Source organism: Hemitrygon akajei, chromosome 15, assembly GCF_048418815.1.
Source record: "Hemitrygon akajei chromosome 15, sHemAka1.3, whole genome shotgun sequence".
Lineage (NCBI taxonomy): Eukaryota > Metazoa > Chordata > Chondrichthyes > Myliobatiformes > Dasyatidae > Hemitrygon > Hemitrygon akajei.
The window spans coordinates 75332959-75350284 of NC_133138.1; the positions used below are offsets into that span (position 1 = coordinate 75332959).

Here is a 17326-nt window from a genome sequence, read left to right on the forward strand (position 1 = left end):
CCAACACTCAGGCGTGATTAAGGATGGGCAGTACATGCTGACCTTGCTAGTGATGTCCACAACCAATGAAATAATTTAGTCCACAACTAAATAAACCATGGCTTACCCACATTTTTCAGATTTTGTCACCATTTGATATTGTGTTTTACAGTGGCACCATGAGGGTGAACTATCATTCAAAACTTTCAATTCCAGCTGAAAACAAACAGATATTTCACCAAGACATGGAATCTGCATCAATTGCTCATATTCCCAAGATTAATAGTTCTCCTTGCTTTATTACTCTTCTGACTGTAGCTATTTGTTTATGCTTCTATGCTCTCCATTTTAATAAGCAAACCCACTAGATGCTTGTCACCTCCTTCCTTTCTGCAAGCAGTTGTCCATTCTCTTCGTTGCTCCATTATTTTGCACTTCTGAGACATTTTGAAGGACAATGCGAACCGTACTTCCTGAGGAGGCACAGGTCATTCAACATCTGCCATACAGTGCTGCAGATGTTCTATGACTCAGTGGTGACCAGCATTCTATTCTACACTGTAGTCTGCTGGGGCAGCAGGACGAGAGCAGCTGATGCCAAGGAAATCAACAAGCTTGTCAGGAAAGTTGGTTCTGTTCTGGGGGTGGAACTGGATTCCCTGGTGGTTGTGTCTGACAGGAGGATGCTGCAGAAGCTACGGAGCATTATGAACAATCCTTCTCACCTGCTCCAAGACACACTAAACAAACAGAGGATCACCTTTAGTAACAGACTGATTCCATTGAGGTGCGCCATTGAACGCCACAGGAGATCCTTTCTCCCTGCGGCTGTAAGACTGTACAACTTCTCAAGTATATGGTTTTATTGCACATCTGTACTTTGCACTATTACTTTTTAAATGCACAGTTTTCATTCTTTTTCATACCTCAATATTTACATTTTGCATTTTAAAATATACATTTCTGACTAAGCAACCTTACAACAATAACTCCTCCAGGATAAATAAAGTTTTATCTTATCTTTCTGGAATGCAATTTTTAAGAAACTTTTCTCCATGCAAAATGGAATCATGAAGTCAGAATTCCACAAACACGTATGAATGCCTCATGGGGTGTTTGCGCCACATCCAGGATAATCCAGATTTCATTATTTTTGTTCCCTTTTAAATAATTACTTTTGCCTTATTGTGAAGCATCTAAACTTAATTCAAAGAATTCTCACCCCTCAACCCTCTTTTTGAATAAACCTCTTCACTCCCCATGCTGGACCCCTGTTCAGATCAAGTAGATTTATTTCCTTACTACAGCAAAAATTTGACATATCAGCATCTTCCAAGCACAAAAACCTCAGGCTGGTATAAACATGCTACATGAGAAGTTTACAAAATTCTGTAAACAGGTTACAAGAAATGCTACTGAAAGTTGCCTGCTTTATCAATGAGATAGATCCTTCACACGTGGCACTTGTTAACGAAGTTATGGCCTATCATACCTTCTCCATAATAAATTTACATTAACTAATTAGGTCTAAGTGTGAGCACTAGAAGGAATGGCTCTACCACAGCATCACAAGTTTCTTTGCATTTCACATACCTTGTGGCGGTCGACTCTTCCTCATCCTGTAGCAATCAAGGCATACACCAAAACCACATTTGCGACAGACCCAGTGGATGTTAAAGAGTGTTGTCTCACAAGCATCACACATCTCTCGAATACCGCGCACTGCCCGTTTCCATGCCAATTGCTCTTAAAAGTAAAAAGAACACAACAATCAATCCACAATAGGCAATAGAGGAAAGTAGAGGACGGAACAGGCCACAGGTTCGTATGGGTAGATCCAATGCAAACCTTCAAAAGAAAGTACTTTGGTTAGAGTCACAGAACACTACAGCACAGAAACAGGCCCTTCAGCCCATCTAGTCAGTGCCAAACCATTAATCTGCCAGCAAGCTGCACCCGGACCACAGCCCTCCATACTGCTCATATCCAATTTCTCTCAAATATTGAAATCGAACCCGTATCCACCACTTATGCTGGCAGCTCTTTCCATACTCTTGCCACCCTGTACAAAACTCCCTCTCATGGTCCCATGGGAAAAGTCTGCTTGCATTAACCCAATCTATACCCCACACAATCTTGCATATTTCATCTGGATGGGGGTGGGGGAATTTTCTTTTTTGCACAACTCTGTATTACTAGAAACTGTGTATGGTACCATTACCATCAAATAGTATCCAGAAGTCATTACTAATTCTGAGAGTTCAAAAATACAAAAGGTAGCTAGAGAATTTAAATTCACTTTATTAAAGAAACAGAATAAAAAGCTTTTTATCAGTAATAGCAAGTGTGAACCAGACTTATATAAACCAGTCATCTGGTCTACTGATGCCCTCGAGGGAAGAAAAATGTCATACTCAGTTTTTACTAATATCCATAAAAATGACTTACTTTTAACTGTCAACTCAGTTCAGAAACAATCAGGTAAAAATAATAAACAACAGTATTAAGAGCTCATGGAAAAAAATAACAGAAAAGCTGGAAGTATCAAGGATTGCCAATCTTTTATAATTTGCTTTCACCTCAATTGAGTATCAAATTACATTAAAGAATCCATGCCATGTATTTTTATTGTAAAATGCCATGGCCCAAGTAAGAGACGTTGTATTTGTAGCAATTGATTACAACTTGTCAGAAATGAGTCAATTCTCACCAGCAGTCTTTGGTCATATTAACAAGAATTTAAAGAACCTATCAAAGTCTATTATGCAAGTAATTTCCATAAACTGGCTCAAACTGCAATTTTATATATTATTTCCCAGTTCTGCAAAACATTCTGAATTGATGTTCACCTTTTATCTACAACTGTTAAATCTACTTTTGATATTGGGGAAGCTATTCCAGTATTATTTAAGTCACTATACCAGCCATCAGATATAGCAGGCAAATGTTTGTACCTGTTTTGAGCAGTGTGGAAATCATAAGACATCATTGGATGAGGCCCAAATTTGTTTGTTTTATTTAACTTCCTGTGTCATAAGTATGACACATTCTGACTTTCTGATCACGTGCTGGTACCTGAAATCACACCCAAAAGTAATGTCAGATTACATTACCTTCAGTAGGACTCATCTCCTTTGCATTACTGATCTTTCTTCCCCTACATTAGGTGCTGCTGCTGTCCAACTTTAGCACAACAGGTCCAAAGCTTAAGCCTTCTCCTCACTCTCAAGTAGCCAGCAGGTATTTAAATTACAAGTTCTGAACGTACTGCTCAAAATAGTTTTCATAATTTTCAATTTTCCTGCTGAGTGTCATTGCAAAGTCACTAATACTGATCAATTGATCCTCTGAATATACTAATATAGGTTCTTGTCCATACCTGGCATTTTATCGCAGAACCCTATATAATTGGCTATAGTGCCTTTGCAAATGCTCATTGCTATTCTGAATTTGAAAGACTCACTATCAAGAATAATAATACATATTCCATTTAACCCGGATAAAAGAATAATGAAGGAAGAATCAGAAATGAGAATGGAAGAAAAACATTGAAAGAAATGGAATTCAAAGAATGAAGCTAACTGCGTTGATTAAGGGATAAAGCAGCCAGATGAAAATGTAGAAACGTGACCAGTGGAGACCACAGCTGGCAATGCTACACAGTGCAAGTGGGGGGGGGTAGCACAATGCAGAATGTGAAAATGAAGTCAGCTGGAAATATCCTTTGTGGGAGAGTATACAGCAGAAATGAAAATGCAAACGACGTCTGTATGATACTGGGCAACAAGATTTGTTCAGTCCAATCCTGTTAAGGAAATTGTGCAATCAGATGGGAGAACTGTCATTTAAAGAAGTTCCACTACTTGCCTAATTTGGGGACGGGGGAGAGAGAATTGGGGGGTGGAGGGAATAAGAGAAGTTGGAAGCTAAAGGCCTGAAAGCATTCAGTAGATAAAAGGGTAGAGAGGGAGAAGCAAAGAACAAATTTCATGTTGGGGTAAAGAATGGAAGGGTTAAGGGTGAAACCTTTGCTCAGTTGAGTTACTAGCACTTGTTACTCTTAGTATTTACAATATTTGACTCTGTTGAGTAACTGCTGTAGAAAGTATAAAAAGTGCATCATGTGCACTCATTGTGAGTGCCCAGCTCAATTCTAGTTGATAAACTTTGAACTTCCATGCTATTTTTCTAAACTTCTGAGGATAAAAACGTTAAGGGAGATTTTCTAGATAATATCACTGTCACAATTCACATATGCACTCACAAACTAGATATCACCCTTTGTTGGAGAAATATTTATAGTAGATTGAAATACACTGGTCAAAATTGCTTGATATCAACAGTTAATAAATAGTTACCTCTAAGTTTGGAGCACTGGTGGCCTCAGTGGCATCCCATTATCAAATTCTACATGTCTACCAATGAGAAATTGCATAGGACACTTACTCATCAAACAATTTGTAACTTTCCAAGACAGTGAAAAACTCCTTTCAAATGGCATAAACCATCTTGTCTGCAGTACACAGCTCCTATACCAGTCATGCTGTCTTAGAATATCCCCTCCTCTTGCAGACCAATGATGCACAGCAATAGCAAAACACTTAAACTTTGAATCAGAAACAAGTTGGTGCTAGCGAACAGCACAATCAATAGCAACACCCTGCAGACAATTCACAAAACTATTTTTTCACTACTACTTCTTTCAAATACGATTCTACTACTAAGCTGTGTGTGATTGGAACCTGTGATTTACATATTAATGAGCTGTTTTTGGGCCCTGAATGATCTCGCACTTTGCCATCTCTGAGGGAGTTCAGTAAGGTTTGGCGCACAGTGTGTTGCCTAGAGACAGCGCAAGTCCACAATTGACTCCACTGCTTCTCTCTGATTGAGGTGCTAGCAAGACTGGAGTCGATGAGTATGAGAGTGGAGGACGCCAGGTGTTCGGTGCTGTCTGCCTGTGTTTGACTAGTCCTTCTCTTCCTCTTGCTAGCTGCTGTCGGAGGAAAGTGCAAGAGTCTTGGGACCCACATTGCAAGGATTGATTGGTGAGACTGTGGACTCATTTTAGGAGACTTAGGTCCATGTTGCATGTGTATCTGGATTCTTGTTACTCTTTTTTTTTGTTTGAGCGGTTTGATTGGGGTGGATGTGCAATGGGGTGCTTCAGTGAAGAATGACCCTACAGCCTGCACTGGATTACCAGCATGGCATTGATCTGAACTAAACTGAATACTACTGGACTCCTAGTGTGATGTTTGATACTCTACATGTCGTTTGCTTGTTTTTTGCCATTTGCACAATTTGTTCTTTTGCATGTGTTGGGTATTTGGGGTTTTCTTGAAAGGATTCCATGGTGCTTCTTTGCTTTGTGGCTGCCTGCGAGAGGACTAATACCAGAGCTGTATTCTATATACGTACTTTGATAATAAAAATAAATGTTTTTTGAATATTTAGGTGCAAGGTTACCAAATGACTTCTGTAAAAAACATATGAGCTCTGGGCTTCCCAAACTAATCTGTATTGACCACAAAATAACACAAGGTACAAACATAACTGGGGAATTTTAATTTCATATTCCTTGGCAAAATACCTGTGATCTACTTCAACGTGGACAATATTCAGTACCATAAATTCCATATATAAAGAAATGAAAATCGAAAACATTGGAACAATCAGTTGGTCAGGTATTATCTACTGAGAGAAAAAAGAGAGTTAACGCTCATGGTCAATAATCTTTCATCATAACTGGACACTGTGTGTGCACACGCTCACATATATATGTATGTACATAATATGAATACACACATGCATATAGTACCGTGCAAAAGTCTTAGGCACATGTAAAAAGATTCTGTAAAGCAAAGATGCTTTCAAAAATAATGAAATGAGAAGTTTCTAGATATCAAAAAATTACTATAAAGAGCACCAAACAGTAAAAAGCTAAAATTAAATCTATATTTGGTGTGACCACCCTTTGCCTTTAAAACTGAATTAATTCTCTCAGGCAGAGTTGTGCAGTTCATAAGAAAATCAGTTGGTAAGTTGTTGCAGCAAACATCTTAGAGAATTTGCCACAGTTCTTCTGCAGACTTTGTCCATCTTGCTTGCTTCTGTCTCTCCAGGTAATCCCAAACAGCCTTGACGGTGTTGAAATCAGGACTCTGTGAAGGCCATACCAACTGTTTCAGAACTCCTTGTTTTTCCTTTTTGCTGAAGGTAGTTCTTTATGACCTTGGCCATGTGCTTAGGGTCATTGTCCTGTTGCAGAATGAAGTTGGGACCAATCAGATGCCTCCTTGATGGTACTGCAATAGACAAGGATCTGCTTGTACTTCTCAGCATTGAGAATTCCATTAATTCTGACCAGATCACCAACTCCGTTTGCAGAAATGCAGCTCCAAACCTGCAGGGAACCTCCAACCATGCTTCACTGTTGGCTGCAGACATACATTTATGTAATGCTCTCTAGCTTTTCAACTAACCGCCTCCCGTTTCAACCAAACATTTAAAATTTTGACTTATCAGTCCAGAGCACTTGCTATCATTGTTCAGTACCCCAGTGCTTGTGTTTTTGTACGTAGTTGAGTCTCTTGGCTTTGTTTGCACCTCAGAGGAATGGCTTTTTGGCAGCAACTCTCCCATGAAGACCACTTCTGTCAAGACTTCTCCAGACTGTTGAGGGGTGTACTTGGGTGCCAGTGGTTTCTGTGAGCTCAGAGTCAATAGTGCTGGACTTCTTCCAATTTAGAAGGGTCATTCATTTGATGTACCTCTCATTTGCTACAGATAGTTTCCGTGATCGACCACTGCATTACTGGTCCTCAACGTTGCCTGTTTCTTTGTGCTTCTTCAGCCTGCACAGCACATTGTGAAACTCCTGCCTGCAGCAACATTTCTGCTTGGAAGATACCTTACTGATACAGGATGACTATCTTGTGTCTTATTGCTATGCTCACTTTTGTCATGGCGTAAGAATGGATGATTTGAAGGATAAACTGTCACATTTGCCACACCCTCACCTTTTAGCTAGTTGTCCAAAGGGACAGTAAAAATGGTTGAAATATGAAATACAGATTAGTAGAATGGAAAATGCTGGAATCTATAATTACGAAGTTGAAACGCTTAGAAATGTGTAACCAAGGCTAACAACAATTGAGATCAGATTTGGATCAGGGAATCATACAGTTACAAGAAAGAGTTTTTGAATTCTTTGCAATCAATTTCTCATAAAATGTGTTCTGATCTTCATCCAAGTCACAATAATAGACAAACACAATCTGCCTAAACTAATAACACACAGACAGTTGTACTTCTTCTCGGCAATATGGAATACACCATTTAAACAATCAGTCCAGGTTCAAAAAAGTATGTGCTAGCGTAATGCCTTCTACAAAAGCTAATGAGATGAGGTTAGAGGTGTGGGTCGTAGAGGTGCCCTGTCCTAGAAAAAAGACACACAAAGTCAGGTTACTGACAGAGCCTGGTCTTCTCAACAAAGATCTGTTTATGTGCACCAGGCCTCAATCAAAACAACTTTCAGAGGACCTTAGAGGAAGAATTGTAGAGATGAATGAAGCTGGAAAAGTCTACAAAAGCATTTCTAAAGACCTGAGAGTTCATCAGTCCACAGTAAGAGAAACTGTATACAAATGGAGGATATTCACTACTGCTGCTACTTTCCCTAGGAGTGGGCACCCTGCAAAGATCATACAACAGCACAGCATGTAATGCTGAAGGTGGTGAAAAAGAACCCAAGGGTAATAGTAAAAGACCTGCAGATATCTCTGGAACTTGCTGATGTCTCTGTTCATGTGTCCATTACAAGAGAAACAAGGAACAGGAAGGATGTTGTTCATAGAAGGACACCACGGAGGAAACTACTGTTCTCCAAAAAAAAATTGTTGCAAGTCTCAAGTTTGCAACAGACCACCTGGATGTTCTACAACGCTTCTGGGACAATGTTCTGTGGACAGATGAGACAAAAGTTGAACTTTACGGCAGAAATGCATACCACTATATTTGGAGAAAAATGACAATGCAAACCAACACCAAAAGCTCATCCCAACTGTGAAGCATGGTGGAAGGAACATGGGTTGGGGCTATTCTGCTGCCTCAGGGCCTGGACAATTTGGAATTGTTGAGAAAACAATGCATTCAAAATTGTATCAAGATGTTTTACAGGAGAACATCAGCGTAGTGGTCCTTCACCTGAAGCTTAATAGACGTTGGATGATGCAACGAGACAATAAACTGAAACACAAGAATAAATCAACAACAGAATGGATCGGGAAGAAAATTCGTGTTTTGGAATGCCCAATTCAGTGTCCAGATGTGTACCGCAATTGAGATGCTGTGACAAGGGCTGCTCATGCAAAGTATCCCAGATATACTGATGAACTGAAACAATTTTGTAAGGAGGAATGGTCTAAAATTCCTCCTTGTCGTTGTGCAAGTCTGATCAGCAGTTATGGGAAATGTTTGGTGGAGGTTATTGGAAGTTTTATCAGTTACTAAATACAAGGGTTCACATACTTCTTCCAGCTTAGACTGTGAATGACTAAACAATGTGTTCGTTAAAGACACGAAAAGTACAATTGTTTGTGTGTTATTAGTTTAGGTAGATTGTGTTTGTCTATTATTGTGACTCAGATGAAAATCAGACCACATTTTATGCAGAAAACCAGGTTACTGCTAAGGGCTCACAAACTTATTCTTGCAACTATAAGTAATACATCCAATTCCATTTTATACATACACACGCGCGGATTGAAAGTGCAGAGAGGGGATTAATGTTTCCCCTTGTTGGGATATCTGGAAATAATGGTCAGTCTGAAAGTAAGGGGCTGGCCTTTCACAGACCCAAGAAAAACTTTGTACATCAAAGCATTCTCTTCTCAAGAGGGTTATGGGAGCTCAGTCACTAAGTAACTAACTCAATGTTTTAGGAACAACTTCTTCCCCTTCACCATCATATTTCTGAATAGTCAATGAACACTACTTCATTTTTCATCTTTTGCACTTTAAAATTACTGAAAGTTACAAAAATAAAATTAAGTCTGGCACTGTACTGCTGCTGAATAACAAATTTTACAACATGTCAGTGATAATAAACCTGATCTTGACTCTGATTCATTCAAACAAAGATTAACAGATTTATAAGTGACATAGGAATCACAGGATATGAGGCTACTGCAAGAAAGTGGGCACAAAATATCTACTGTTGATTTATAGCAAACTGTAAATGCCTTCTTTGTAGGAGTATTGAAGATACTGTTATTGAAAATCATTTGCTGTTTCAGTTCAAAGGCAAACAAAGCTCTTCAGGATAAAGATCTATTGAAAACTCACACATAGAAAAGTTCATTAACTTGATATTTTAAAAATTGCCTGAATAAACGACGTATAGACAGTATTACCTAAAATAAAATTAACTTACGGTGTGGTTCTACCAGAAGCATAGCTTCTTTCTCAGACATCACCAGCTGACAGAATTGGTCACCAACATTTGCCAGGATGTACTTGGATGTTTCCAGGTCAAGGCCTTCAGCAGGCGTACGTGATGGAATCCAAAGACTCAGAGCTTCAGCATCACACTGTCTAGGATTTAAAAAGCCTCCTACACGTAGGACACCTGTCCTTGTAAACGCTAATCTGGAAGAAGAATAGGAAACTATACAGCAAATATTCAACATTTAACTTTTACTGCCTCAAAACAACAAATTTCATATCACGCAAGTCAGTGATAAAACATCTGATTCTGCATAACATCTGAAAACGTAGATCAAATATTTATTATTACCAGTTCTAGGCTGGAGATCTAACATGAAATTCTTCTATTAGCTGAATGATGAAGATGCTACAGGTAACTTATCAGCAACGGTGATGTTAAGCTGACAATTATGTACTGAATAGAGAAGAGCCACATTATTTTGCTTCTCAAATTACACAACAGATGGGGGGAGAACAATGCAAATAGATCAGCTAAACTTTGGTATTAAGTGATGGTATTCCTTAAATATATAAGAGTTAGAACAAAAATTTATGGAAAGATAAAGGCCATCTTTAATTTTCATATCCTCTAGTCTTGCTTGAAACTCTTCAAACTACAAGGACACTGAACTACAAAACTGAAAAGTTCTTTGAATCCACTTGAATGGGGCACAGTAGGCTTGAGAGAGCTTTCATTTGTAGGTTGGCACCTACAACTGTGCAACTGTCTTTAACTACATCAGTGAGATTAGTCAATAGAGATTATATTCTTGAATCCTTGTGGTAAGAGTGGCCACACAGAGCAAATTGCTCTGTTAAGCTAACATTAACTTCCCTCTTTGAATTGTCCCTTGCCCCAGTAAAAGTCTGAAACGTAATCAGAAATAAATGCAACCTTCTACAAAACTAACCTCAAGTTTTGCAAGCAAGCAACACTCTGTAAAGCCAGTAAACTGAGGTAAAAAGTTGAACACGGTAGAAAATTGAACACAAACAATCCAATTCAAATTAAAATGCAGCAGACTAAGGTTTACCAACATCAGAAAAGATGCAATTACTGGGATGGAGTGTCATGCTCCAGATCATTAATTTGGTCAATCTTTTGCTCTGATTATTGGACTTGGATAGATTTGTAATCAGCTCACTTTTTCTTGTTCAGTTTATTGGCCAAAGTTCATTCTCCCCCTAAAAAAACCTTAAAACTATGTATAACGGTGTTGGAAAAATATGACTTAAACCAATATCAAAATCTATCTAAAAATTAGAAATTTAAAACCGCACGAACAGACTTGTACTGTCTAATGTCCCAGTGCACTTACTTTCTGAAATGAAAGAAACGACAGGACACTGTTGATTCATCATGATCTTTAAACTTTCTGTAACGCACCAAACGACATTCTCTGCACTTGTGAAGATGTGGAGCAACATTGATACAGGATCCATCTTGCAAGAAGGACTCTCCAGACTGCTTCAGCTTTCTCACCTTGGATACGTCCTTTAAAACTGACTGATCCACTGAAACTGAAGAGAGGAAATAAAACCTGAATTAGAAACCACAACTACATGAAAAGAAGTCTTATACAACCCCTCCAAGGAAGAATAATTGATACAAGAATTCAATCATCAATTATTTTTTGGCAATCAATTTCTATCAATGCAATCCCCAAAAGAATCAGGCATGAGACAAGGGGAAACAACTCGTGACAAAGAACTTTGAAATCAAAAACCATTTGTTCCTCCTAGCCGAAGACATTTACCATATGATAGGTCTCAAATTACTGAAACTGGCATTTCAAAAGACTCATGTTTACACTTCCAAAAATGGCAGCACTTTCATAACGTATTATGTCTTTTGACCACTTACTTGTGGAGCTCTGCAAGGAAAACTCGTGCACTTCCAATTGGCTAGAAAACTATTCATACAATCACTTTACCAACAACTGTAGAGGAGGAAGCAGATTAAAACTCACTTTTCATCTATTCTACATGTTCCTCTAAAGACTTTTAAAAAATCCAAGATAATTCTCCCTGTATCTACAAAAATTCTGTCAAAGTTCAGTTAATAAAAATCTTAATTGCACAGTAACTTAAGGGTTCTGTTCAGACATCTGAAAAAAGTAATCCGTAATACCTCATGTGTACCTTCTATCAAATAGCATTGCTGCATCATTTTAGTCAAAGTTGTGCCATATAGTTAGGCGATTAAATTTTCTGTTTATGCAGTTCTATGAAATTAGGCATTTGTAATGTCATGACTTTTAAAATAATCAACATTTATCGGTATCTAGCAAATATGTGAAAGAACACTAAAAGACAAAGATCTCCTAATCAGCACAGCTACTATAGCTACTTCTTTGATTAAATAGAATCTGAAAGTACAAAAACACTTAACATAATTATCCTAAAGAGTTAAAAATATTAATTTCTTCTAAATTAACATTCAAACCCATCATAGAAAGGAAACATCATATTGCAGAATCCACTAACATTTGACACAAAATTCTGTGGTGTAATAATGCACTCTTATTCATTTAACGAAGCTAAAATGCTGTCTTTACAAAGAATGTTGTTAAGTTTGGTTACTTCTAGGAACACTGGTCACTGAGTTATGAACAAAGTGAAAACAAACATTGAATATAAATACTTCTAAAGTCTATTCATGACCACAATACAGAGGCCTTATATTTAATGATTAGTAACAAAGAAAGTCAACTACAACCTATTCTTTCCACCGCATGTACCCAAGATTAGTCTTTTAGCATTACTTCCAAGGTTTTATATTTTGCTTATGGTGCAGTGAACTCACTTTTTGGAGGTCTTCCTCGGGGACGCCCTCTTCCACGGCCTCTTCCCTTGCCTAGTTGTTCTTTATTCCCTTCACCATCTGGCTCCCTCCTTTCATGAACATAAGACAGATATCCTTTTAGACCAGTCTTTGATTGCAATCGCATCTGCATCTCAGAATCACTGAGGTCTGATAAATCGCTGTCAGAAGCAGAGTCTGACTCATGCTTGATACCCAAGCTCCGCTCATCCAAGGAAAATTTCCTCTGATCAAAATGAGATTGCTGACTGAATGGACCATCAACACCATTATCTGACAGATTAAAGCCAAAGGGAGCCTGCTGTTGCTTTCCAGAATGGGACGTGTCTGAGAAAACTCGCAGATGTTGATTATCTGGAGTACCAGAACTAGAAATAGGAACTGGAAGACCTGAAATGTGATCCCCAGTTGGACTGGTGGACAAAATTGGCATCTCAATATTGGTTGCACCAAACTGTGTTTCTGGAGAGTCTGGTCTAGCTGTACTTAAAATAGTTGTTGTTTGAGTAGAAGATGAAAATGGGGATGAAAAAATCTTTGGAAGTTCAGTTTTATTACCAGCAACATCTGATGCTTCTTTATCCGTTTTCTTCCAGTTAGTTAATAATGGAGGTTTCACGATAACTGATGCTGGAGTGGAAGCCGTAGACCGCGTCGTATCACTTTTGAATAGATTTGTGTGCGACCTGTTAGTAGGCAAAGCATCCCCATTTCCCTTTAGATCTGCAAATCCAAGAAATGGATTTGCTGATGCAATGGTAGGCATTTCTTCCTTTAGAAGATCTGGTGGCTGAACCGACTGAAGAAACTGCAAGCTTGAGGTGCTTCTTGGAAATGCTGGGGTTAGAGTTGGCATGACTTCAGAAGTTCCAAGTGTTTTTTTTCTCTCAGAATCTTGTCCATGTGTACTTCCAGGTTTCAATCCAACAGGAGTTCCAACTGCCTGTGTCAGAGCACTTTTCTGACCAGAAGCATTAGAAGCTACTTTGAAGGAATTGAAGCTGAGAGGATCATTTGACAAGCTTTCAGAAATTGCAGTGAAATAGTTGCTCCGTGGAACGTTCTGAGGCATGCACTGGAAAAACAAATTATTCGATAAGCTGCCCATGTCCATGGCAATCTTGTTACCAGCTTTATTGCCAGGTAAATCTGCCAGATTCCTGCTAAACCCAAATCCAAAGGCCTTGTTCTCTTGGACAAATGTTCCATTTGTTCCTTCATTACCATTTCTTTTTGACTCTTCCAGAAAAATTTGATTCTTATCTGATATTTGAATGGCTTCATCTTCAGTTGAAACTCCTTCTTTTCGAGTTTGGTTTGGATCTCCAAACCATTTTTTTAACGGTTCCCTACAATTGTAATTTTTAAAAAGTTAGTGAATTAATCATGAATTAACTAACTGAAATTGAATTGACAAGCATCGTATGTCTGAACATTGCAAAAAAGCATTGAAAAAATACAACGAAGTTAAGCTTCAATTTTTCAAAACTCATCAAGTTTTATTTCACAAAATTGTATTTAGTGATAAATACGATACTACCTTATTTAAAATGGCTAAGTGCTGTTATGCATTTTATTCTGAGAAATTTTCGTATGTAGTTGAGTAGCAAGTTTCCAGATTAACAGTCCTCACCTAAGCTATTGATTCCCAAGAAACAAGAATCCAAAATGAATGTATATTACATTGCAACAATATTAACTACACATATTTTTATTGAGATTATTAATTTCATTAAGCCAGACTAAAATGTTCTGTAAGTTTTACTCAAATTTGCAGCTTAGGCATGTAACAAAAACAAGCTTCCTAACACCTCATAATTAATTAGTACCTGATCACTTCAGTAGCAACAGAATAGCATGATTCTCACAGAAAAGTTATTTCAGAGATTTTAAGCAAGCAGCAGCAGCAAATAAAACCAAATCTGAATGGTTTACTCATTCACTCTCATCAGAAAATTAAAACACCATGAAAATACAAATAAACAAACCCATCTTTTTAGATGACTATTTTTGACAAAAATGAACTTAATGTTTAATGCACAAAATGCTTTTACATGCACTCTATATTTTGTTCTAGCCTCCTTCAAGTGGGTTCAGTGGGGCATCATGTGGAATATGAATCCTCAGTTTGAAGTTATGAAAAGGAGTTTAAAAATATTTCTATGTTTAAAAAAAAGAACTGAACAACTCACAACATATCACGATATTTTATTTTTAACGCTTGTTTTCAATTTTGCAGCAATACTATATTCTGAGCAAATTCCAGAACAATATGGGGAAAGCATAAAAGACATCAGTGAACACATCCTACTTTTGTTATTCCAGAGGATTTTTATCACCTCTGGTGGCAGGAAGCACAAACACACTACAGTGGGTGACCTCATCTTTGAATTAAAAAAACTCCAAATACTCAGCCACTTTCTATAGTGTAACAGCAGACAAAACACACAAGAAATGTGAGGATCAGTGAAATTAAAAAGCAATAGTGTGTATCAAACTCTTCCCTGTCCTTGGAAACAAGTCTTTCCCCCCACTTGTCTACCACACAAATACTGCTTGACCAATTTAGTTCCTCCCACTGATTGATTGTTAGCTATTCTTCCCTACCTTTTCTACGTATTACTGGAAATGTTTTAACAAACCTTTTTACTTGGATATAGTAATTTTAATGAAAAGTTAACCATAGTTGGAACAGCAGTGGTAGAGCAGGTACATTGAACAGAAAACAGAATAGCAGACTACATGCTCTTCAGCCCAAGAGGTCATGCCGACCTTTAAGATCAATATAACCCTTCCCTATCGCATTGCCCTCCATTTATTCCGCATCCATGTACCTACTTAAGAGACTCTTAAATGTTCCTTATGTAGCTGCCTCTACCACCACTTCTGGCAGTGTGTTCAGGCTTCAACCACTCTGTGTAAAAAAAATTTACACCTCTGACATCTCCTTGATACATTCTTTCAATCACCTTAAAATCATGACTTCTTCTATTACCCATTTCCACCATGGCTATCTATCCCTCTTATCATCTTGTACACCTCATCAGGTCACCTCTCATACTGCTCTGCTCCGAAGAGAAAAGCCCTAGCCCTAGTAGTGAAACTGTTTCATCTTCAGTTACCCACATTTAGTTCTAATATTCATGCTGTCTGGGTTGTATTTGCAAACTCACCCTCTGATCATATGGGTTTCCCAATGGTGTTCTGCTTTGCTCCCACACAATAAAGAAATGTTGCTGTTCAATTTATAAAATTAGAAGAGAACTACAAAAGAACGTAGCACACACCATAAAGGAAAGAACATCAACAAACTCAAAACAAAGCTGTATCTAATAGCAGGTTTTCCTTACCCCTTAGCAGTACTGCATGCCACTGTCTGTTGCCCTGTTGAAGACTCCAATGAAGCATTTCCCAAAGAATTTTCTGATCCAAGTGCAGCTGAACTGGACGCCTGCAGGCTTTTACTTCCCTGAAATAAAGTTTGAAATTTAACAAAGAAAATTTTATACCTTTCATTCTTACCAACTTTTCTGAAAATATCTCCAAATTTTCCTTATTTTGAGGCCCATAACCTCACTTGACTGAGATGGGCTTGGATTTTGCCCTGTACTATATCTTGCACTTCTAGTATGATCTATTATGAACTTTTATCTACCCTCGTTAAATTGTCCTGAAATACAAACCCTAACCCCACAGGATGGGATAACTTCTTTTTGAAAGAAACTGCGTTCATTATAGTTAAAGATTTTTTATGTTGGGTCATGCAATATCACCTATTTCAAGAAAATACTACTGCAGTAAACCAGGAACGTTATAGATAAACCAAAATTTCAGCCTGCCATCCTCCACAAAGAGTTTTGATTGATCATTTCAACTGCCTGCATAGTAAATTGTCTAATTAAATATCATTCCAATTTCAGATTTGACTGATAACATAATTACTGATGTTAGGCTCCAATATGGATTACAAGGTACCAGTCAACTGGCTTAAATCCAATATACTGAAAATATTGTTTACTACTCTTTACAGTAGAATCTAAATTGAGTCAAGTGGCTGCTTTAGCAAACACTTCCACCATCTTCACAATTAGTCTTCTATACTATTCAATTGAAGTTCAATTGCAAATCCAGATTAAAAAGACATTTTTTCCTCATTGATAATACAGCTTCTTGACCATAAAACATTCAAGATTATTTGTCATGTGTACATTGAAACAACGAAATGCACTGTTGCATTAACAACCAGCGAGGGTGTGCTGAGGGTGGCATACATTCCAGTGATATAGGAGAAGAATTAGGCCATTCAATCATGGCTATTTATTTTTCCTCCCTACTTCATTTTCCTGCCTTTTCCCAAATCCTTTGACAGCCTTACTAATCAAGAACCTATGTGCATCGTCTTCAAATATACCAAATGACTTGGCTTTCATAGCCAGGAGTGGCAATGAATTCCACAGATTCACCATCCTCTGGCTAATGAGCTTCCAAGTACCTCGAAAGCCTCATCCTTAAATCGAGATTAAGGATGAGGTTTTCGGGATACTTGGAGGGACATGATAAAATAAGCTGAAGTCAGCATGGTTTCCTTAAGGGGAATTGTGCAATCCTAAGTCACGTCCCATTTATTAGCCTATAATTTCCTGTCTTTTCCCTCTCTCCCTTAAAGACTGGAGTGACATTTTCAATTTTCCAGTCCTCCAGACACATTCCAGAATCTAGTGATGCCTCCACAATCTCTTCAGCTGCCTCTTTCAGAACTCTAGGATGTAGTGACCTGACCAAAATACTTTAGTAGCCTAAAAAGCTTAATTGCAGCCTTCGCTTATTTTATTGTGGTTCTTAGTATTTGGTACTATCAGTGAAGGGGTTGGAGAAGAATCCGGTTGGCTAAGAAGTGAAAGCTCAGAAAGGAAACATTAAATGAATTTTCCATTCACACTTTGGCACTATGGTGCATTTTCAGAATTCATTCTTGCCCACGTACCTACACACTTCAGTTATTCAGACAAGATTCCTATGAGTTAAATTGCA

General features: G+C 38.0%; 1 protein-coding gene across 2 annotated transcripts in view; it reads right to left on the bottom strand.

Moving 5' to 3' along the window:
• LOC140739469 (lysine-specific demethylase 3B-like) overlaps positions 1 to 17326 on the bottom strand; it is a 119916-nt gene that overhangs the window by 49029 nt on the left and 53561 nt on the right. For both annotated transcript variants that reach the window (XM_073067792.1, XM_073067791.1), the window contains exons 9-13: positions 15646 to 15764; positions 12278 to 13644; positions 10791 to 10992; positions 9419 to 9633; positions 1573 to 1725 (exon numbers count right to left, since the gene is read on the bottom strand). In XM_073067792.1, coding sequence (XP_072923893.1) covers positions 1573 to 1725; positions 9419 to 9633; positions 10791 to 10992; positions 12278 to 13644; positions 15646 to 15764 — 2056 coding nt within the window. The remainder of the gene's footprint in view (positions 1 to 1572; positions 1726 to 9418; positions 9634 to 10790; positions 10993 to 12277; positions 13645 to 15645; positions 15765 to 17326) is intronic.